The sequence below is a fragment of the Ammospiza caudacuta genome, chromosome 1 (genome assembly GCF_027887145.1).
Source record: "Ammospiza caudacuta isolate bAmmCau1 chromosome 1, bAmmCau1.pri, whole genome shotgun sequence".
NCBI lineage: Eukaryota > Metazoa > Chordata > Aves > Passeriformes > Passerellidae > Ammospiza > Ammospiza caudacuta.
The window spans coordinates 47,405,495-47,429,115 of record NC_080593.1 but is presented as its reverse complement, the minus strand read 5'-3'; the positions used below and the strand labels follow the sequence as shown (position 1 = coordinate 47,429,115).

The window sequence follows — 23,621 nt, the reverse complement described above, 5'->3', positions numbered from 1 at the left end:
TGTTGGTTTTTTGGGGGGAGTTCTATTCATTGGTTGGGTTATTTTGTTAGTTTCTTTTTTTTTTTTTTTTTTAGAGACTTGTTTTTAGCACTTGTGTCTTGGACAAATTAGTCATCTTTTCCCTTAAAAAAAGTCCTATTACAGTGTGACTTCCGACAAGTTTATTTTTGTGCCTTCTCAGCCCATTTATTCCATCTGTCTTCACCTCACCTCACTTCTGACATCTTCTGTTATCTGGGCTTTCTTCCAAACATACTAACTGGCAGCTACAAAAAAAAGGAAACCTTTGAAATGCAGAACTAAAGAAGTCATTCAGGCTGCAAACTGATAATTCATACACTTTATATCCTGTTCTGTTCTGTATTTTTCTTTTTGTTGGAATGGTCAAGCAAAACATGATTGTCAGTGTTACTACTTTATTATTTTCCTTATTTTTAATTTTTTTTTTAATTTACATTGCCTTTCTTTTCAAAGAACAAGAAAAAAAAAGTAGAAAAAAGCAAACCCCATGACACCAGGAACAGGGAGCAGATTCTGGGAATATCCTTACCCTTCTGCATACCTAGCCCTTGGATAGCAAGGGGTAAAAAAAAAGAAGTTAATAATAAGAGGCTTCTCAGCTCTGCTCTGGATTTTTTACCTCTTGTAGCCATTCCTGAAACAGCAGGGTGTGCAGAAGACATAAATTCAGAGTGCCTGACTCAGCCACTTGCTCTTTCTCACCACAGTTTGACTTTAGCATGTTGTCTTCAAAGAAGCTTGATCCTGGCTCCCACTGGAAGGGATGGCTGCCCCTTATGTCAAACTTCACCCTTTTTGTAGCCATGGTATAGATCTGAGATAGATACTGCATGTCCTGGTTCCAGCAAGCTACTTCTGAATCAGCTTTCTTGACACCTAATATATTGTCTTAAATATTTTTGTCCCAAAGGGAGAAGGTAGGCTTCCCACCTCCATCTCCTTTCTGCCAAATTCAGAATCAGGGTCGTGGTGATCACCAGGCTGCTGTGCATGCACAGCTGAAGTAGAGTAACAGCAAAAGGAGCAGAAAAAAATTACATCAGAGATGCCTGCTCCCACCTCCAACAAAGCCCTGTTCTTTCATCTTGATTAAAGATCCTGCTCAGGGTAATCTGAGACTTTATCATCTCCTGAGAGAATTTCTATAATCTGGGTTGACAGCAAAAGAAAGTGAGCACCCTCACACAGAGCCTCAGCTCCTTACCAAGCCAACTCTGTTCTCTGCCCTCTCCTAGCTCAAATCCATGGCAAATCTTGGGTTTGGTCTGTAAAGTGTTAGTGAATCATTTGTGAGTAGCATCCAGATTTTCCCATCTTTTGGTCCTTTGAGGCTACTCTGTACATAGAGGGCACTGTTAGCTGAACAAGGCCAAAGACTCAGCTTGGAACTTTATGACATAAAGCTTCCCTAACCAGAAGTTTCGTTTCAGAATCAGTTGCCAGCAGAGGCAAGAGTGAAAAGTTTATTCAAGAGGTTAGAACCTGCAGATTAGCAAAATGTTCCCTGTGCACCCTAAACCCTTTCCAACTGACGAATTCTTTCAGACTTCCATGTGCTTTGATTTCAGGTTCAAATTTTGCTGTTTTATTTCTTGGACAAAGGAGACAAGTGCTTCATTCATAATAAGGTTTATTGACAGGGCTGGGCTCAAAGTGTGCTTCTGTTGGAATGCAGATTATTTGGATCAGTCTGAGCTCCTTTTCCTATTGTCCCTCTTCACATTTATCCTTCCTTGCATCATCTCTGTGGGCATGCTTGCCAATATGAGCTTAGTTTTCTGCTTTCCATTTGGCACATGGATCCTTTTCCTCAAGCAGCTCCAGTCCCTAACTTGCTCTTCTCCAGCCTGTCATCTCCTACTACTATCCAGTTGCACACATTTCACAACTTAATCATAGTAATATATTGTGTGCATGTGCATGCTTTTCCCTCCTCTGGGTATTTCCAAGATATCTGTGAGTTGAAGAACAGCATGAAGACTGAATTTGCTGGTAGACCACACAAAAACATTTGACAGAAAGAAGACATCTTTATTCAATTGGCAGGTTGTGATCTCTCTCAAAACAAGGTTTAATGCTAATTTCTTGCTCATAGAAGAAACTGTGGAGTTCTTAGACACATTAAAAGGTAAAAATTGTTAGGTCCCACTATTAGATAACAAGTCTCTGATCTCAAACAAAGAAACAGGACAGAAGTTGAGTATTGAGTTACTGGAAGTCACTTTGTTCTTCAGACAACATGTTTACTGTGGAACAATGCTGAAAAATTAGCAAAGACAGCTTTAAAAAACCCTCCACCATATTCTTCACTTGCTATTTTTTGAAATTAAGCATAGAATCATAAAGTAGCAAATATTAATTTATGATTCAGTAATTTATAAAATTATTTCCATAAATCCTTGGAACCACATTGAAATATCTGATGTTGCATACAAAACTAAAAAGCCAGAGGTAATAATGTATTTCCCTTTTAGTAGTGTTAGTGTAATATTTTGTGATTTGAAAAAAATGTATTTTATTAATCCACTCTCCAGAGCACCATATTTGGGATAACCTAAAGGGTTCATACTTCCATAAGGACAATTTTCAGAAAGATTTTGAGATTTAAGTCCCTTTTGTACCTAGTGGAAACAAGGATATAAGAAGGAATCTGTGTTCCAGATTGCCAGCTTTGCTCCTGCATTTTGAACTGGATTTCACAGGCACTTAAGTCTTGTTAAAGTTTTGCTTCCTCCTACGTATCTGTGCTGGAGTAAAGTCCTGAGGCACCTCTGCCTTTAAAGGGTGGAGTAGGTTAGTCTCCTCTTTCCAACCTATGTGGGAAAATCCAAATATTTTTATAGGTGAAATGAATTGCAACTGCTGCTTTCTCCATCCAGACTCCAAGTGGTGCTCTCTGAGGATGGAATATTGCAGCATGGTGCAGAGGGCACCACACCCTTTTCCTTTGAAACATAAGGGGAAGGAAAGACTTCTGCTCTTGTTTTCCTAAGCAGAAGAAACAGTGCTTGGAGTATAACTCAGAGATATGCCTTTTGAGTGGAGAAAATACACCACTTCTTTTTTTTCTCCTGTTTCCTTTTGCACACTTAGGTGGCACTCAGCCTTTTGCATTTTGTAAGTCTGTTTGGAGGTTTATATGCAGTATGTGTTGTATGTGGAAAGAAGAGGAGCCACCTGGAGACTGTGGGGGCAGGTGCTTAAATTCTGGTATGAATCTCAATGCTTTGCACTCACGATGAGAGTCACAGCCTCAACCTCTAAAATGAAAATTCAGTAGGTGTTTTGTGCTTATAGCATAAACAACACACATGGTTCGTCAAGATAAGCTCATACAGTTTTGAATATTGAATCTCAGCTGCACAAGAGGAACTGTTTCTGTGAGATTATTTGCTTTCCCTGATCCAAGTTTCCACATTCCCTCTGCCATAAAAACCTTTGCCTCTTGTGCCGATGAATGAGATTAATCTTCCAAAACCTTTTGCATACTATCTGCAATGCTACATCATAAAATAAATAAATAAACCTACCACACAGTTCCCTGGTTTCAAACTTTGCAGATTCAGGGTTCACTAAGAAGTCATCTCTCTTTTTCCTTTAAAAGAAGACAACCATATAGAATAATAGAGTTCTCTGTCTAGCATACAAACCCATCTGGAAAGAATTTAGTCTGCAATAATTGTGGGCATTTGATTTAGCTTTAAATCCCTGTAGGTAATTCAAATGTAAATTTATTGGGGTGAGTTTATCCCCAAGCTGCCATTAGATCCAATGTTTTAGAGGTGAAATTGGCCCACTGTGCTAAAACTACAGCCTGCATTGTTTCTGTTGCATCAGGATATTATTACGTGCTGTAATATCTGCTGTTATAAGCAGACCCTTACTAGAAATAGAGCCAATAGAGACAATACAGACAATCACCTGTATTAAATTTATTTTTCAAACCTTGATAGACTAGTAATTCCTAGATTATGATATGTTTATATACCAGTATCTAAATCACTCGGACAACACCAGTTTAATTTGTTATTCTGTTCTGCTGTACTCATATGAAATAGCTCTTTTGGTCAAGTAAAATTCTATGCATTTCACATTCTGCTTCAGAAGAAAGTCCAATGTTTCAAGAGGCATTCAGCACATAATGTAAACAATGCCATCTGTCTTTTTCTTTGGAAAATCTTCTTCAAGATAGCCCTGATATGCCTACTGTTTTCAATCACTTAAAAGGCAGTAATCCAATTATATCATCCTCTATGTAGGAACTGCCATTGCTTTCAGTCCACTTCCAATCCTGACACAAGTAAATCACTTTGATAAGATCCTCTTTTTATTTATTTTTTTCTGAGGAGACTAGCATAAGTAATGATGGCAGCGATAGACCAAGGACAAAATGACCATAATGGACTTTCTGTAGGAAAGGAAAACATGTGCCACTGTGATTTATCATGTTACTTGAAAAATATTTTTCCTTGGAATTTCTGGAACAGGAGCACTCTCTAAGCAAAGGGCATTAGCAAGTATGAATGGACGAATGGTAAATTCAGACAAAACATTCATCAAGTAGCAGATTTAAACAACTATTGCTGCTTAGATTTCTTAAACAGGAACAGAAGGTCAAAGCCATTTAGGAAATGTGCCTAGGCCATTTTCATCTTTGGTATAATGCCACCTACTTACATGGAAATGCGCTTGGAATGTGTAAGGTTGGTTCTTCCTTACAAACTACTAAGGCTTATCGTGCAGATATGCCTTCCTTCTATTTAAAAATGGTTTGGGTGACTTCAGTGATTTGTGCTACCAGCAAGGCAGGGGCCTGGCAGACACGTCTAACCTCCCAGAATAGACGTGGCACGAGATCAGTAGTATCTGCAGACTTCCTGCTACAAACTGCCCTCCACTGTGATGCTGAGAGAGCATAGTCAGAGCTGAGTTCTCTCTGGACACACCTATCTTTGCCCCTACTTTCAGAAAAAGGGGAAAGCAGCAATTGAGGTGGTCATGTGCAACGCAAAAGCTTGTTTGAAAGGAGCTGGACCACAGGTGTCTCTTTGAACCCAGGCTCATCACTCAGCACAAATAACTGCAGAGTTTGCATTTTCAAATTTATGAAGAGCGCTGGTCTGATATTCACTGTCTGAGACCACATCCAGGAAGCACAGTAGGAAGTTCACTCTGCTGAAGAAGCTGGCAAGTTGTGATCCACAATATTAAAAAATGCAGGCCAAATCTGGCATTTCCAATGTCATGCTATGAGATAAATCTTTTGTTAAGTAACTTTGGAGAGCCAAAAAAGCTGTGATCTGGACAGGAAAAGACACTGTATTTACCTGAACAAAATAGGATGCTGTTTAGGATGGTATTGATACATTCGATTGTTTCCTTTTACAGGGAAAGTGTGGAGAGCCTTATCCAAAAGCATTCCTATGCTCGATCCCCCATTCGGACCTATGGAGGAGAGGATGATCTTGGAGATGACAGCCAGGCAACACAAAGCAGAGGTAGGAAAACATGCTCATGATGCAAACTGTGGTGACTCAGTTATGCTGGAGAAAAGCAGGACCACGGGCAGTACTGTGGCATTTCTCTGGTGTGTCTCTCTGCCATGAAGTCGTATAATGAAGAAGAATACTTGCTACCTTTTGGCTCTTTGGGACATCTGATATGCCCACAGCAGTGGTGTGGGTGGTTCAGTTCAGGAGGCAATTCTAGACATGACCATATAATCTTTGCCGTCAGGAGAAAATTAGTTCTGCTTCCTCTTCAAGATATCTGCAAACCAGAAAACTTCATTACTGAGAACAACTTCATTGCTGAGAACAAGTTAACACTCTCCATCTCTTGGCAGGACTTACTAGCTGGGCTCCACACCACTTTTAAAGCACCATGTAGATGTGGCACTTGCTGCCCCTCCAGCCTTCTGTGAACAGAGGACTTAGTTCTGACAATCTTCAACCCACTTGCGGTTAACCTGCTTTGCTTCCTCAGGAAGAAAATTTGGTAGCTCCCAAAAAAATTGATGTTTAATTGTTATCTGTTAGTCTCTTAAAGGTGCTGTTCCTGCTGAAGCAATTAGCCCCAAATGCTTTATCAAACAATTTGTCTGCATTAGCAGTAGCAAAAGTAGTAACAAGACAGACTTGATCTTTGCAGGGATGCTTACTGGAGAAATTGCATCTGTCACAATTAACCACTGGAAATAGATCTCAAACCCTTCCTGTAGGATTGCTGACTGGCAAAAACTTGTCTTGCATTATAGTTTGCACGTTGACTTTGTGACCTGCCTGATATGCCACAGCCACTTGAGGTAAAGCAGTTCTATCTGTCTTCCGACTGGCAGTGCCCTTGTCTTGTCCTCTAACTTCATACAGTGCTGCTAAGATAACAGCATTCTTTCTGGTCATGAGCTCTTTGGACTTGTGCAGGGAAAACACACTTATTTTTAACCATGAGTTGCTCTTCAGCAAAATGTGATTAGGTAGGCTTGTTTTTACACATCCATTCCAAGTACAGGTCCTTAGATTATGAAGTTTCTCAAGCAAGTTCACCTGCTATGATGCCATCCTTTCACACAGTTCTGGGGAATTACCTTGCTTCTTGTCAGCCTAGATCCCAGGCCAGCTATTGTTGAAGACAGTATTAAATTTTGCTGAAAGTGCTCAGAGCAAAGCACCTTCTCTTCAAGAATTAAATTTCTCCCTACTATGATGTCCTCCCTTGGGAGTGACAAAATGAACCAGGTGAACCTCAGTATGAGAGCTGGCTGTTAAACCTCTTCAGAAGAGGGTCCTTAGAAAGGTGTCATGGGGGATATACTACTTTATGACAATTAATTTTCTGTGTAATAAAAGGGTACAGTTCTGCATTTGCTTGCAATATGGCAAATGAGTAAGTGAGGAAAATTGTGAATCATGGCAAAGAACTTTTTTCTAATCTGGGAGCCATATGCTACATGGGAAGTGAGTGTTCTGGGCAACCAGAGACATGCACAGAAGGTAAATCATACTTCTCTTACACATGACTAACTGGTACTGCCTTTGCTCTCTCTTTAGGTCTAGTGTCCTTAAATAGGAAAACTCCTCCAAGATACAAGGAGAGAAACAATGTTCTCACTGAAATTCCATAGATATTTTAATTTCTGCCAATGAATTTTAAAATTACCTTGCATGAAAAACTGATGGGTGTTTCCCCACAAAAATGAGAGTTGAGAGCCAAATACATATGCATTGCTGGGTGGTGTGTGTTATAAGCTCTTTGAGACCTTGATTGTCTCAGAAGTACTAATTCTCTTGGTGGTGGAAAAAGTGGTATGTGGAGTACTAAGCTGAAATTAGAGACCAAATCAGCTGGAACAGGAAAGGATACTTGAGGAAGTTCCTCATGAAAATCATTGGATAGTTACTGTTGGAAGGGACTGATAAAGGTCATGTAGTGCAAACTCCCTTCAGTGAGTAGGGACTTCAACTAGATCAGGGTGCTTCGAGCCCCATCCAACTTGACCTCTCATATTTACTGGGGTGGGACATCCGGCCCCTCTCTGGGCAGCCTGTGTTTCACCAACCGATGTTTCACCACCCTCACAGTAAAAAATTTAATTCCTATATCTAGTCTAAATCTATCCACCTTTAGTTTAAAGCCCTTTCTTGTGACAGATGATGGTAAAAAATTTGTTCCCAGCTTTCTCATAGGCCTGCTTTAAGCACTGACAGGCTGCAAGTAGGTGTCCCAAAAGTCTGCTCTTCTCAAGACTCCACAAGCCCAATTCTATAAGCCTTTCCTTATAGAAGAAATGTTCCAGCCCTACAATCATTTCACAGTCATTCATAAGAAAGAATCACATACCTTATTCTGCATAAAACAAAGAAATAAATATCAGTGATAGCCTTGGTAATTACCTAGGCACCCTCCCAGAGCATTTTCTGCTCAGCAAATTTCAGCCATCCAAAGATGGAAGCAGCTAACCTACAGTACAAGATGTCTAATTCCAAAGGAAGTAACAAATAGGAAATATATAAATTCAATGGAAACTCTTTAATGCATAATTTCTCTGTGCCTACATGCACAGACATCCACAGGATTCATAGTAGCCACCTGGAAAGAGAGCCAAATGAAAACCTTCTGGGCAAATCCAGATTTGCACCCTGCTTTCCCTGTAGTGCAGCAATGCTCAGATACCCTCTTATTTGACAAGGGTTTTGCTGTGGTCCGTGAGTAATGTGTCATACTTAGAGTTTGGCTCTGGATCCTAATTTCCCGGCAGCTGGGATTTGGTTCAGAGGTAGGACCAGGATTTGGTTCAAGTTTATCTCCACTGCTAAATTGGCACAATTTATTTTTCCTGTTACTGGGCTGTTTTACTTGTTTCATTAAGCAGAGGAAAAATAATTCATGGCTTGACAATATATCCCACAAGAGATTTATGAGTTTTTTTAAAAGCCCCAAGAATATACACTTTTTATTTCTGGGGTGGTTTTTTTTTGCTTATAGTTTGGTTTGAGTATGTGGCTATGATTGGTTACTTTACTTAATTCCAGTAAGTTTTCCTTGATGGATAGACATCTTCATATGTTTTCATTCTACAGTCCGGATGAACCTCCCTTCTTGAATTAGATTTATGAAATTAGCACCTGTTACAAAATTTGTTGTCTCTGAATATTTTGCAATACTGAATTGAAATTATATTTCATCAAACAGTCTTTCCAAGAAATTTATTTTCTAAAGTAAGAAAGCTGGTCAAGTAAGAAAATACATAAGAGACAAGAGGTAAGTTATAGTTTAAAGAGGAATACAATGAGTTTATTTGTAGCATTTTGTTGTAGTTCCCATTTCTAGAAATCAGACATATGATGATGACCAGATGCATATAGGAACTACAGATATGAAGGACAATACAGTCATCAGATTATTTGAAAATGACCATGTGTAATTATCCAAACGGGTTATTGTTTCCCCAAAATTTTACTGTCAACACAAGTAATTAGTTCTAATTTTAAGAAATAACTTTTCTTTTTTTTTAATGATTCTTCAATCTTCAGGAAACAGAAAGTATTTTAAAGAGTTGGAAGATTTGTGGAAATAGGTTTTGAAACTTTTCAAATTAAACAAACCCAAAACAAAATGACAAACAGAACACTTTCATTTGATCTAAAGTAGATAATCACCTTCAGAGCAAGTTCTGCACCTCTTACTATGAATTAGCACTGGTGTTGTTTATTAGAGATGGAAAAACAACAAATACTTTGACATTTATGTTTTTTGGATTTTTTTCTCTATATTATGGAAAGAATCATGTTGTATGGAAAGATGTAATGTTGACAAGATTAAAAAAAAGGGAAAACTTGTAGAGCAAATTGCATTTTTCTGCATTTTCCCCACACTGAAATTTTGGGAAAAAACAAAACAACAGTTCTACTAAGGATCTGATGTAAAAATCTACAAGTATGTCTTCCAAACAGGGATGTAATACAGTGAACTTCCCTGTGAGAGGAGATATTTCAGTGTTTAGAGGCCGTATTACAAGGTGCTTCAGTGTTTAATATCTAAAATGTCCAATGCGCAAAGCTGATTTTACTGTTGAAACCACTGCAACCAGCTTCTGAAAATGGAAATTTGTCTAAGACAGCAACCAGCAAATAATATTTTAAAGACTGAAGTATGTAGGAAGTATTTCCAATGATAACTGGTCATTGAAACCAGTCTTGCTGTGAAGGACTAATTTTCTCCCTTTTCCCTACTTTACCAGCTTCGTGTGCCAATGTTAGGTATTCTTTCTCTTTGCTTGCAGGGTCAGCCTTTACAACATCTGATAACCTGTCCCTCAGTTCCTGGGTTTCCTCTTCAACCAGTTTCCCAGGATTTCAGCATCCACAGTCTTTGAGTGCCCTGGGTACCAGCACTGCCTCCATAGCTACACCCATTCCTCACCCGATCCAAGGATCTCTGCCTCCGTACAGCCGCCTGGGAATGCCTCTTACACCCTCTGCTATAGCCAGCTCCATGCAAGGCAGCGGCCCCACTTTCCCATCCTTCCACATGCCAAGGTACCACCATTATTTTCAGCAGGGTCCTTATGCAGCTATCCAAGGACTGCGTCACTCCTCCGCAGTGATGACGCCGTTTGTATGAGTGACATGCGGCAAGAGGAACACGAGATTTTAAATGTGCAAGTTTGCTATGACAAAATACAAGGGACCTTCCTGAAAGGCCTGTGGCAGGAGCGCTGAACTCATGACAAACCAGCTAAGAAAATGCATCGTGGATACAGATTCCTCTCTTGAGGGATCACAAGAAGAGAGCACGCAGCTTGGAGCTGCTGACAGATCTATGTGTAACACAGCCAAAATGGATCCCAAAGTCCCCAGGATCTTTGGTCGCGTGCAGCTTGTTACAAAGGTGCATTATACCTAGTGGAAAGAGATTATCTTTAAGCAGCAGTGTACAAACTAATTGTCTATAGGTCTTTTTCCATATGCTAGGTGAATTCTAAAAAAGGCAATACTCTTACTCATCTTCATCTCTTCTTGTGACTGACGAGCATCTAAACAGAAAAATGTATTGCTATAACTTTGAGCATGTTTTAGGCTATCTCAGCATACATTTGCTGAAAACAGGATAAAGTGGAGAAGACCACTGTCCTTTTTAAGACTGGCATATATTCACCAAAACCAGTATTTCTTATTGCTAATATAATCACAAAGAGAATGTTATTAACAAGTCTTTCTTTCTTTCTGTGTTTCTTTCACAAAACACTTATTGGTTCCAAAACAAGAACTGTGTTACAGGACTGTAGTAGTAACAAGGTATTCTGTCATTCAGTCTAAAAGGAAGTTTGTCCAATATCTGAGGAGGAACAATTTAACTGTCAGTTAAGATACAATGAAGAAAAATTTTGATTTGGAAAAATCTGTTACTTAAACTTAGAAACCCAAGATTTCCTATTTTAAAGCAGTGCTTGTTTACTGCTGTGTGTGCCACTGAAGACCTGTTTCCAGCTGCACATGTGTACCAAGTTAACCCACCTTCAGGCTAGATCAGTCTATAGACTCTGTGGATCAAACTATAATTAATGGACTGGTATGAGTGGCATTGGAGTATCTTTCCACTTGTTCTGATTTTGTTGGGTTTGGTCATGGCTTTTATTATACAAGGCATCACCTTGGCCAGGAAAATGAGGGTTGAACTACCAGTTTTTTCATGTCCCACTAGAATGGTGGAGTTACCTTGGGAAAATATCAGTACAGAGCTTCACATGAAAGTGTTTTTAAATTCATGCCTGACTTTTTTTCAGTTAGTATTTGGGGCTCTCGTTCAAAGTACTGTCCCCTTTTTCTAGTATGTTGTGTCTGATGCCATGGAGGAGCTATAGAGGCATAAGAAAATAATGACCTTGTCTGCAGAGAGCTAGCAGGAATCTTTTGCACTACTGGAAAGAATAATAGTGTGATGTTGGTTTTCTATGTGGCATGAGCTGGGATTCCAACTGTAAATAATAAGTTGACACAGAGTTTCTGTGTGAGTTGCATCCAAGCTGTAGATGATAATGCATCTACTGACAAATGAGAACTAGCATATATAATTTCATATATTACAGATCTCTGTAGAGCTGGAACGCAAAAGAGATTTATTGTCCTCTGCTTTTCACCATTCTGCATTGGTGTTACATGGTAAAAAGCGGAGTGCAGTACACTGAGTCACCTACTCTCATCTCTGAAAAGTGCAAGGCAAGGCATATGCATCCCACAGAAAAAGACCACCATTATGTATTTTCTAGTAGCTGAATTAAAAATCTTCTCAAGCTGGCCATTTCAACCACCTTTTCAACCAAGTTATCTGCAATATCACCCTAATTCCCCATTAATCACCGTTGGACCTGCTGATGAAAACTAACCTGGGCCAATTTGCAACTCCTGTGCTCTGTATGTAAATAAAAATGAAAATTTATTTACAATTCAGACCTGCTACAAGGAGTTCCATAAATTAATGTAACAGGCCAAGCTCTGCAGTATTTAAATGGCTCAGAATCAGACACTGAATTTGTCTTGGTGTACCCAAATATTAGATTTGCTGTAGGTTACCAGATTTACAGGAAAAGTGCATGTTGCAAGATTGTGCCTAGTTATAACTGGTTTTGAGATAAACCCCCTATTTTTCAGGAAATTAGGTGGTTCTGACCCTACAAGAATGTAATTCTTCAAGTAAACATGACCCTACAGAAACAATAATTACAGAAGAGGTTTGGAAGAAAGTTTTCTGGTAGAGTTGTACAAACACACTAGGATGATGTGCACTAAAGCCTGTGGGGAAATTCTGTTTCTTTTCTCTGGTTCCTTCTGCAGCTTCATTAACTTATCTGGAGTTCAGGGGATACGATTAGGTTCAGAACTCAAGCCAGGAGTTTTACTGCTGATACTTCCATTGGAAAGGGTCAAGTGAGTGGGCAACTTTTATTTGACCCCAGAAACAAGTTTGAAACAGGTGGGCTGATTTAGGCATGGTCGACATGTGACATTAAGTCTGCTCATACATCACCTTCCTTCATGAACCAAATTCACAGAAACAAACTGCACAATCTTTTCAGCCCTGTCCCAGTCCCTGCTCTGAGAACACCAATATTTGGATGCAGAAATCCCCCTTATATTGTCTCAGAGAAAATTCTCCAGGCTCTTTCTGGAGAATGAAACTGGATTTTGAAAACTTCATTTACAAAAAAAAAATTAAATAAAAGGGCTTTCTACTACAAATGAAGTGTGATTCATATCTGAAATAACATGGCAGTAGGCTGTCTTGATATAAAAACAGGATAAAGTCAACACCTCTTCCAAATTCTCTCTGATGAATTTTGTATTACAGATGATGCAGAATTATCTGTCAAAATCCACAGCTTGATTTTTCCAGTCAAACCAAGTCTCTCTCAGTGGGCTCATCCCTCCTTGTGCTTCTCTCAGATGGTTTAATTCCTTTGCAGCAGAAACCCATTGGGTTGTCCACTAATGCAGAATCATAGGCAGGTCCCAAGCAAGGGAATGAAGGTAGCTTGTGACCAATTTCCCTAGGAATGAGAATGTGTCCATAGGTATGTCCATAGTGAGGAATGTCCATTCCTCACTTCCTCTTCTTTGCCCTCACAGTCTTACCTACAAAACCTATTGCAGAGATTTGAGGCTAAAGGGATTAAGTTCACAGAGGCCACAGGACATCCAGTGAAGAGGTCTTGCCACCTCACAAAGTTGCTGCTCCATGTCCCCCTCACCTTCCTGTAGGCCTGGGGAAGCATGGGAGTGATTCCAGGAATAAAATTTCCAGGCAACTGAAGTCAAATGGAAATTTATTGACTCTAATGGGGACAGGATTTCATTCCTCATTGTCGTCTAAAAATAAGGTCTGGCAGTAGGAACAGTGACTTAAATGACAGGAACAATATAGAAACAATACAGGAAAGATTAAAACTCAAGTACAAACCAACTTTAGCACTGACCTCACAACTGGAAGAAAATGAATGCGAATTTATAATTGATTGGTTAAAGAGTGAAATCACTTTTGCTAAAAAGAAAAAAAAAAAACAAACTCCACCACTTTGACAATAGCCCAGTAATTTATTTAAGGACTTGCTATATGGCTGTCAAAATTGCATCACTTTCAGGACAGAACATCTGTTGTTAGTAGATGGGCTAGGAATGCCAAATATAATCTAAAATTATTCTCCAAATGCAATTCACGTTTTATATCCCATGAGAAGTGCTCTTCACCTTTATGAGCTTTTGTCTTGGCTCAGAAAAACTGAGCTGGTTTATGTTGTTTGATTTTGTTTGGGTTTTTTTTCAGGGCGGGGGGAAGAGCTGTTTTCCTTTTTTTAAGAAGAGTGGAGAGAACATGCCTGAATATGCTTTTCAAAGAGAATGATAAGATTTTACTTGGAAGTGTTCCAAGTATTTTTGTGTTTTTCCTGTATTACCATTTTATCCATAGATTGTCAACACCCTCCAGTCTTTAATCCAACAAAAGCATCTCATATATTAACAAAACTGATTTGGATGTATTTATCTGAATATTTTTTTCTTCTACTTTTGGAGCCCTGAGAATCCAAACATAAACCCTCCCATTTTTAACTTACCTCTTTGGTTTGCAGCATTGCTTTGTACAGCACTGTCTAAAGACAGCAAATCAATGCCACTGGGTTTCAGTTGTACTCTTCTGGGTGTAAATTGAATAACAAGCATAGACCAAGTAGCTAAAGGTAGAGTTCCCAATGGAAATGCTTCTTCATGAGTCCAGGGATGGTAAGTTGTATGGTAGCTGATGTGCTTGGTACCACAACCTTCAGAATGCAATTGCAGAATTTCTCACAGACAGTTTTACCCATAGAGGCCGGGACACTGCATCAACATGTACACATGTAAGGTGTTGCCATTTCCAACATTCAGCAAACACTAATTGGCACTTGAAAAGGAACGTTTTTTAACTGAAAAGTATTTGGGCTGGCAACTTGATTATGTAGTACACCCTCTTCATATGTGTGTACTATACAGAAAGAGAAATACCAATGAAAATTTTTGCAAAAACCTGGGATAATTTCCAAAAGTGTAAGTCAATATAAATTGTGGTAATTTACTCCTAGATAAGGGTAAAAGCAACAGTGAGATCAGTGTAACACTTACAGCTTTTTGTCTTGAGGAAGTTGTGGCCACAGTGCATATACTCATCATCTGCAGGGGGATGACACTCACTGCAAAATTAATTTTGTTTTTAGTGAAATTTTATTCACACAATTCTTTACAGAGCATTTCTGCTGCAGGAGATGTGGTTTCTTTACTAACCACCTACTTACTGGCCAGAGGATTTATGTATTACTCTATAATCAAATGTCCTTGCATATAATCTCTAGATTATCAGATCAGACAACTTCTTTTTCTTTATTTTATCTTTTTAAGAGAAAACTAAGCAGTGAATTAAATAAGCTCTGAAGTAACTTTTTATGATAGTTTAAGGACAAAAAATACAGTTTGCTGTATTTTACCTTTAGCAACATTTAAACACTCTTTTTCTTTTTAATTGTACCTTCAGAAACATGAGGAAAGATTTGGTTTAAAAATAAGGAAGGTAAAAAAACTGGATGTAGCCTCTTTAACAGAATGTACCACAGTTCTTCTGTTTGCTGTGTTGACTTTGTTGTTTATATTGCATTGCGTGAGCACATTCACCATGTACCGAAGTGTGTGTTTGTGTGTATGGGGTGGGGGTAGAGGGAAATCTTTTTATGGAAAAAAAGTTGTGAACATAAACTATGAAGCAACATCTAATGAAAAGTTTCTTTTTAAGTGCAATATATTTATTTCTGCTAGAAATATAATATCAACATTATGTAATATTTGAAGCATTAAATGTTATTTGTAAACAGCTTAAAATTATATATATATCACAAAAACTGTACAGAAGTGCAAATGTGTGGATATTCAGTTTCTTTCATTAAAATATTGGGTGTTTTGATATATCATTCTTATTTAGCCAAATCTTTCTGTTTTATTTTTCCTCTAACCAAATTGCTGAGGGCAGTGGAACCAGTCACAGATGTTTCTGAGATTACACACAATTTGTTAGGGCTGCTCATCTACAAAAGGTAGTCTAAGTCTTGGATTCATATGGAGTGATAGTTGTACTGTAGTTAAATACAATTGTAGCTTGAATGGAGTTGCACAAATGATTTCTTTTTCAAAATGCTTTGCAATCATATTCATAAAAACTCCTGGGTCTGCCAGCAGAACTCAAATAAATGGCTGAAATATGGGGTTCTCAGGGTCCCCAAGATAGTAAATACAGACCTAGGAAAGGCAGTATAAGAAGAGAGTGGAATTAGCTCTGTTAAGTCAGGACAAGTAAAGAACATAAAGAAGTGAGGAGCAAATTCCTCTACATAAATGCAGCAGGCCTTTTATTTAAAAGGATTTCATTTCAATTATAATAGCATATATTAAAGCAAACAGAGTTACCTGAGACTCTATCTAAGGTATTCAAAGAAGAAAGATAGTGACACAGAGTACAGGATTACCTAGAGAGTATAAGGAGCAATACCTATCATTCAAGGTCTTTTAGAACAGGTTGAACATGCACTACTCAAGAAGGATGTGATTAAAACTAATCTTGCCTTAGGACAATCAAATGATCTCTTGAGGTTCTTCCAAGCTTCCTACAAGAGCCTTCCCTTAAAGCAGCTTCTGACAAAATCCTCGTGTTGCTCGAAAAGTTTTTTGTTATGCACCCACAGTTTATCTTGTTCCCCAATTGAGATCAGCTGCTGGGAGTTTTGCAGCTAGGTCACAAGATCCCTGGTTTGCAAAGAGGCTCAGTGGGATGGAGGAGCTGTGAGGTTCCAAGGAACAGTAGCAGCAGCAGCATCGTCTTGGTTTGCGAGTGTAAGCAAGGAGGTAACAGCCTCAGGTAATTCCAATCTACCTTGAACTATGCTAAATTGAAACCAGGCATTAATGTATCTCATTAACATTTGGAATGTATGAAAATTAGGATGGATTGCTGAGTTGGTAACTCTGTATGATGCCTTTTGTCTCTGCATTATATTTTTATGGCATCTTGGTAGCAAAACAGCTGCATTCTCTCATGGATATTCAATGCTGTGAAAGTCTTTTGCTTAACCTCAGGCTAAGGGGGCTTTCTGGATTACAAGTAACACCAGGCACATGCACTGGCACTCTCCTGAATCTGAACTATTGGCTGCACACCGGTTCAAGACATGGTTATGCCAATGAAATCAGCAGCCTTGCTTGTGTAAAATTAAATCAGTGCTCAAGCTCTGCAACAGCAAAACTCCTCATGCTTTGCAGAATCAAGACCTTTGGGAATAAGCTGTCTGTGCAACAAACACCTTTATAATTGGAGCCTTTATTTGCTATTTTCCAAAGAGAAACTGGGGGATTAAACAAAAATGAAGGTTCTGAACTGTCTCCCATAGGGTTACTTTGAAGAGACTGATGAGTAGTCATGATGACTGTAGGCTGCCTTGTATCACATTAGAAAACAGATTTATATCCAAATTATCTATCTTGGAGATAGGCAGTGCAGAAAACAAGTTATTTGGAGAATGCTATTTTCTAAACTTCCTGTGCAGAAGAACAATGAAACCATGATTTAATGGTATACTTGAACTACAGAGCAATAAACAATATTTTGAATCATGATCATTTCAAATACACATAAATTATTTAGATTATATGCCAACAGTTCAATATATAAAAGCTAACAATAATCACTAATAATAACTCTAAAAATTAAACTGACAGTGGTCTAATGTTCAAGATCTTTATTAAAGTTAGCCACTGATGTCCTGGTTGGTCAGTGAGGCTCTAGGGACCTTTGCAGGCAGTATAGAATCTGGTCCTTGTTCTCCAGAGTAATAACCAGAGGAACCAAGAAAAATCTATGGGGATGCCTATCAGAAAAGTTGGACAGAGAGGTTTTTTTGAAGAGTAGGTAATGATTTCTCCCAATGCAGAGAGTATTAGATATATCACCACTGTAGCATTTTTAACTGTTAATATAAAATATAATATAACAGTCAGACACATCAATATCCAGTATTTTTAAGGCTTTTTAGGATGGGAAATAGGTCTATTCTAATAGGTCTATTCAATGCAGGAACTGCATTGAATAACTAATTTGATAAATTAAAATAAAGCAACCATTCTCAAGCAACAATTTTTGCCTCTTGCTTGACTGAATTGTTTTTATTTCCATTGTGAAGCCTACCAGGAATATATGCAGTAATTCTAAGTGGTTTTAAGATGTTGTGTCCTAGAGAATCTCCTGGGTTTGAATCATGTTTTCACAAAGTCCATGAGCACCTCTTTCAAAGGTTTGTGTTCTCCTGTGTTTGAGGAAGGATAGTTGCAGAAATGGTTGTGAACTGAATGGCTGCCCTCGGATATGCAGGGGGCTCTTTGCCTGTTTAAATTACCAACAACTGCAGCATAGCTCAAAGAGTAAGGTGAATTAAAAAAGGGGAAAATGCTTGCAGCTGAATCTGTAATTGATGACATTTGGAACAAATAATCCCCCAAAAGGTGGAGTTGATAACAGTTCTTGAACAGCTGTGGCTCTTGTCTATTTAGATGTTTAACTTTGGTTAGCTCTTCTGAGACAGCCAGAGAAGGAACAAAGTATATACAAAAAACCCATTTCAGAAGTCAGCAATTCCATTTAATTCCTTTCACATCATTTAAGACACCTTAAGACATGTGTAAAAAGCACAAAAATCATTCTAGACTTTGTCACCTCAAACTAGAATGATTTCTGTGCTTTTTACCTGTGTCCATGTCTTAAGGCATCTTAAATGATGTGAAAGGAATTATATGGAATTGGTGAAGTTCATGCTGTCGTTACTTCTAGTGTGCACTGTCTTCCAGTCAGCTTCTAGAGACAATGCATACATAATTTTAGTATAGATATTAAATCATTTAGGTATTTGGTGTCATCAGAAACAACCCTCTCTTTGAGTTCTTGCAGAGGTGGAGTAAATTGTGATGCTTAAACTGGCAGTCTGTGCTTCACAGGGGTTACTGAAATTGAACTGCTTTTAATCTGAGGTTTTCCATGAAAATTCCCCCTGTTTTCCTGAAACAAGAACTCTATGATCTTCACTGGTCTTCGCTCTGGTGTAAAAGTTGAGTGTGGGAGAGCAGTTTCTGTTTCTCTTAAAGACATGGTGATTCATTATCACAAATCAATTATTATTTCTTCCTGTGCTCTCTCATGGATTGATCCCAAGGCAGCCAAAGGAGGAATTACTTTTTATCTTGATGCAAATTGTTGGCTGTAAGATTTGCATTGATAATATCTGAACATGTACCGAGGGCTTTGGAGTGGCAGGCTTCAATTACCTTCCCTCTGAATGCCATAGCTTTCTGCCTTGAGACACCAGTCACACAACTCATCTCCAATGACGTTACAAATAAGTTAGTAGCACTCAGGGGATTTATCAGCCTGACTTTATTTAATCTCTCCATTTTCAGTTAACATAGTCACCTCAAACAGTGCATTTCCAGAGGATGATTAGATTGTTTCAGATGGTTAAAGCCTTCCTTGCTGCTTCATTTTACAATGCACTAGGAATTTTGTACATTTTTCACTGAACAAAGTCTAACACTTGTGCCCCCATAATTTCCTTTACAAGGCTTTAAATACCTCTGAGTTGTTCTTAAATGAATTAGTATGTGTTGTAGAGCCTATCTAGCACTTAAGACAACTTGGCATGGTTTCCAGTAGTTCTGGACAGACAACTACTTGTGTTTTCAGTCACAGAAAATGTTTTCTTTCCTATATAGCTGATGAGGGCAAAGACTAACAAGGAATATTATAGGCTGAGATTTCAAAGCCATTACAAAGGTGGATGCACAGCTCACACTCATTTTAGCAAGACTCGGGTTTCTGAGTCCTGTACAGAAAATCTTTGCTATAGTGTTTGTTATTTTAAAAGGTTTATGGGTTTTTTTCAGAGACCAGCCTAAACATTTTAACATTTGTTCCTGAATTATTTTAAAGCCTCTTTTGCTCTATGCCATAATATCATGCCTTTGTTCTTCTGTTCTTTCAACCTTGGCCAAACTGTTAGAGAACACATGGATACTTCCTTTCCATTTGCTAATTCAATAATAAGAGAACTCATGTGAGCTGAAGAGGTTAATTTACTTTTTTCTTTGTGGAGTTATGGATGTGTTTGGGTTTTTTTAGTTTTTGTTTGTTTGTTTGTTTGTTTTTTGGGATTTTTTTGTTTGTTTTTTGTTGTTGGGTTTTTGGTTTTTTTTTGTGGGTCCTCTTCTTCAGAGCTTAGTTCTACTTTGCTTTGCTTATAGAAGAACAGCCTATATATTTATCTCAAAGGCAGAGTTGCTGTCATTACAATATACCCAAAACTGGATTTTGCTGTCAAAAATTTGAGGGATGAGCTTGAGCTGTCTTGACATAAAAGAAATCAGAAGGTAAAATGACACGGAGAGGCATCAGATCAGCCCGCTTTTACCACTGCCAGGAACTCCCACCCTGCTGCCATTCTGCATGCAAAATTTCCCCAAGAGCAAAAGCAAAATGTTTTCCTCCTCAGGGCTTTGGTATAGGCAGCAAAGCAGGCATCAGGTTTGGGCATGGTTTGTCCCCACCTAACACATAAACACATAAACACACAGAGTATTTGATGCTGAGGAAGCGTCAGTTTGTGCCGGGAGCTGCTCAAGGCTGTGGATTCCCCGAGTGATCTAAGCCCAGAACCCAAGATCTGAAATGTACAAGTCTCTCTTTCACACACACAAAAATGTATGGCTTAGAATATTTTTAACACTTGTATTGTTCTGGAAATGTGAATCCGCAGTGCAGCTGCAATGAAATGGACATTTTCACCAGAAGGGACGCACTGGAAAATCCAGAAAGACATAAATAGCAACGGTCCGGATGCAACAGCAGAAATAAATTGGAAGCTGATCATAAGATCCAAGTGGGTATTTAGAGTTAGTGTAAATAGAAATACCAAATTAAGCAAATAACATGTAATTTTGAGATGAATTGCCCTATGTGCCAAGCACAAAACTTTGCACTGACTATGCAGAGCATGATAACATGAGACTAGGGCAGACATTTTAAAACCTAAAATCACATGAGAAATTGCAAACCACAAAAAAGAATACTAAAAGTCACACGTGCAATGTGACCATAAACAAAACTGCAGTATGGTTAAAGCCAACTGTAGCTCAGAAAGAAGTTTTCCATAACATGGAACCTGAAGGAAAACCAGACCATACATCCAAATTTCAGCTATACCAGATTCTAACTGCAAAAAATTTTAAAAAGCACCAGTGTGAGCATGCCTAAACACAACAAATATGAATGCTTATTCTAATTTTTGTGTTAGACTACACTGGTAATTCCCTGTTTACTGCTTTGGTTCTGGAGTATGTCCACATAAAATAAGTTGCTCAACTGTGGCTTAAACCATTTTTCCAAACACACAAAGACAACAAATGGGACGGCAATAATGGATTTCTGCTTTATCTGGGATTCATGGCAAGTGCTGAACATGCATCCAGATGGAGAAATTATTTAGAGAAGACGAAAAAGATCCCAGAAAAGGAAACAGAGAACTGTGTATCATCTTCACTTAACTAATGAAAGCCATAAGAATTAATAAGTGCACCAATCGGTTGGAATAAAATTGAGAAAGGAAAGAGAGGTCTGCAAAATTTCCCCCACCATTGAATATGACATATATAATTTCACAATGAACAATGACTTCATTTTTGTTTCTCTCCACACTTCAGTGATGTTGAATTAACCAATGCCTTAAAATAGATTTCTCCATGTGAAGTCACTTTGAAAAGTAGCTTTTGAATGAAATGTTTCAAGCTAGTGAGGAAATCACAAGTTAAAAAAAAAGGCAAGCCTTTGAAAAAATGTTACGTGATGGTCTGCACTTTTGCTAATAAAGAGAACCATGATTCCTGAACATGAGAAAGTTCAGGCATAAACCTGATTCTGTAGGTACCGTGCATCTCTGTGGTGGAAAGCACCACAGCAAGGAGCTTGTTTATTTAACACGAGTGTGGTTTCACCTGTTTTAACTGGATTTCCTTATTTGTATATACAAGGCATCATAAACAAGTTGTTCTTCTTGCTCCACCCACATGTATTGGATATCCACATGTAGAGCTATCAGGTATAAGAGTACTTTTAAATTTTAATATGGGATGGCTATTCCCCATAATATAATTTTAAGACTAAAACATTTCAATTCAGCATTAGGGAAACCAACCTTTTCCACTTCAAGGCATCCTCTGGTTTTTCTTTGGTAATTTTACTGTGAATTTTGTGTTGTTTCACCTTGTGTTGCTACTAAAAGTATGGACATGAGAAACAAAATTTCATGAGAATCCCACCTTCCATTAAAAAGAAAAAAGGTGGGAGGAAACTAAGGTGGAATAAATGTTTGAAAATTCAGGATATCAATAAATAAACCACCTTATAATTCTTGTTTGGACACGTTTTTTAATATTTGGGACTGGAAACAATATTTTTTGTTGTTGTTGCTCTGTCAGAAAATACATTTATTTCTGATATAATTTATTCCAGTTACATAACCAAAATAAACAGTAATGGCAAAGTGACTTTTCACTGTCACTCTTTACGCACCCTTTAGGACTCTAAAAAAAGAAGGGCTTGTGGATGATTTTTGGTTGGCTGATAAACTGAAAAAATAGGGGAAAATTAATTCAGAATCAAATGAAAACACAAAAATCAATTTTGGAGGAGTATGAAGGGCTGATTTAAATGAAGAACAAGAAGACCAACACATTTTGAGTAAATGTACAATGTTGTATTCACTGAAAATATTTGACTGTGTCCTCAAGCTATTCACGACTCCTTGTAAACTTACTGGTTTACATCAGTTTCAACTGAAATACTAAAACACTTTATCACCTATCAAATACTTTTTATTTTCAACTTCTGATATAGTTTCCTCTTTTCATTTCCAGCTGAAAATCATTTGGTCTGAATTAGAAACTCATTTCCGCTTCCAGGAACCAGACCTTTCTTTTGACAAACGCGCTTATCACCGAACTTCTTGGCCATGTGGGGTCCTAAGACACAGGACTGTTTAATCTACTGTATTATTCACTGCCACTCCATCATAGCTTTTATTATTAGATGAAAAAATAACAATAATAAAAAAAATTAAAAAGGAGGGCAGTTAGCTTTACTATTTCTTGACAAGCATCATTGAGTTTCAGTGAGTTTCTCACCCGTGCCCTAACACTTAGGGTTAACAATTATTTTCCTCTGTATCTTAACAAAGAAGTAATCTTTAAATACTGCTCTGAAGGTAGATAGACACAGGGACTTTTCTGCCTGTTGGTCCCTAATTGGAAGCGTTGGGTTGCACACCTGCGATGCAGGGAAGGGAGCGCAGCCGCGTCCCTGGGCGCCCTGTGCCCTCTGCCGGCGGCACCTCCGGGAAGGCGGGCGGGAGCGCCAACAGCCAGGGGGGAAAACAGGGAGGTAGGAAATAAAGGGCACGGGTGAGAAACTCACTGAAACTCAATGATGCTTGTCAAGAAATAGTAAAGCTAACTGCCCTCCTTTTTAATTTTTTTAAATTATTGTTATTTTTTCATCTAGGGATTTGTGTAGGCAGTGTTTTCCATGCGCCCCGCGTGCCACCTCTGGTATTGCCTAGATTCCCGCTGCCCACCCCTCCCCTGACCTCCATCCCTCTGGAGAACTCAGTTTTCTGCCCAGGAACCTCTTTTGCCACTGCGGCACAATCGCACTGGAAAGCTTCGGACGTTCTTCAGGCAGCAATATCCCCTTGGTTTTTTTCCCCACCATACACAATAAGTAAAACAGTCTGCCTCGGGTATGTTTTCCCAGATTTTCCACCAGGTGCAAAATCGACATGGTGAGTGAAAGCACGCTGGCCTGCAGCACCTATCTATTTGTGTTTCTTAAGTTGATTAGGTTTGTTTTTATCTCAGTAGTTTTGTTTGTTTGTTTGTTTTCTACTTACTGGTTGGCTGGCATCCAGGCAAGACATAAATGTCTTTTTGGATTATGAA

At 38.5% G+C, this 23,621-nt stretch overlaps 1 protein-coding gene across 1 annotated transcript in view; it reads left to right on the top strand.

Moving 5' to 3' along the window:
* The window catches only part of TBX20 (T-box transcription factor 20), a 39,577-nt gene extending 24,100 nt beyond the window's left edge, over nucleotides 1-15,477 (top strand). The window contains exons 7-8 of the mRNA XM_058807669.1: nucleotides 5,410-5,519; nucleotides 9,803-15,477. Coding sequence (XP_058663652.1) covers nucleotides 5,410-5,519; nucleotides 9,803-10,143 — 451 coding nt within the window. The 3' untranslated portion in view covers nucleotides 10,144-15,477. The remainder of the gene's footprint in view (nucleotides 1-5,409; nucleotides 5,520-9,802) is intronic.
* Nucleotides 15,478-23,621: the final 8,144 nt, after the last annotated feature.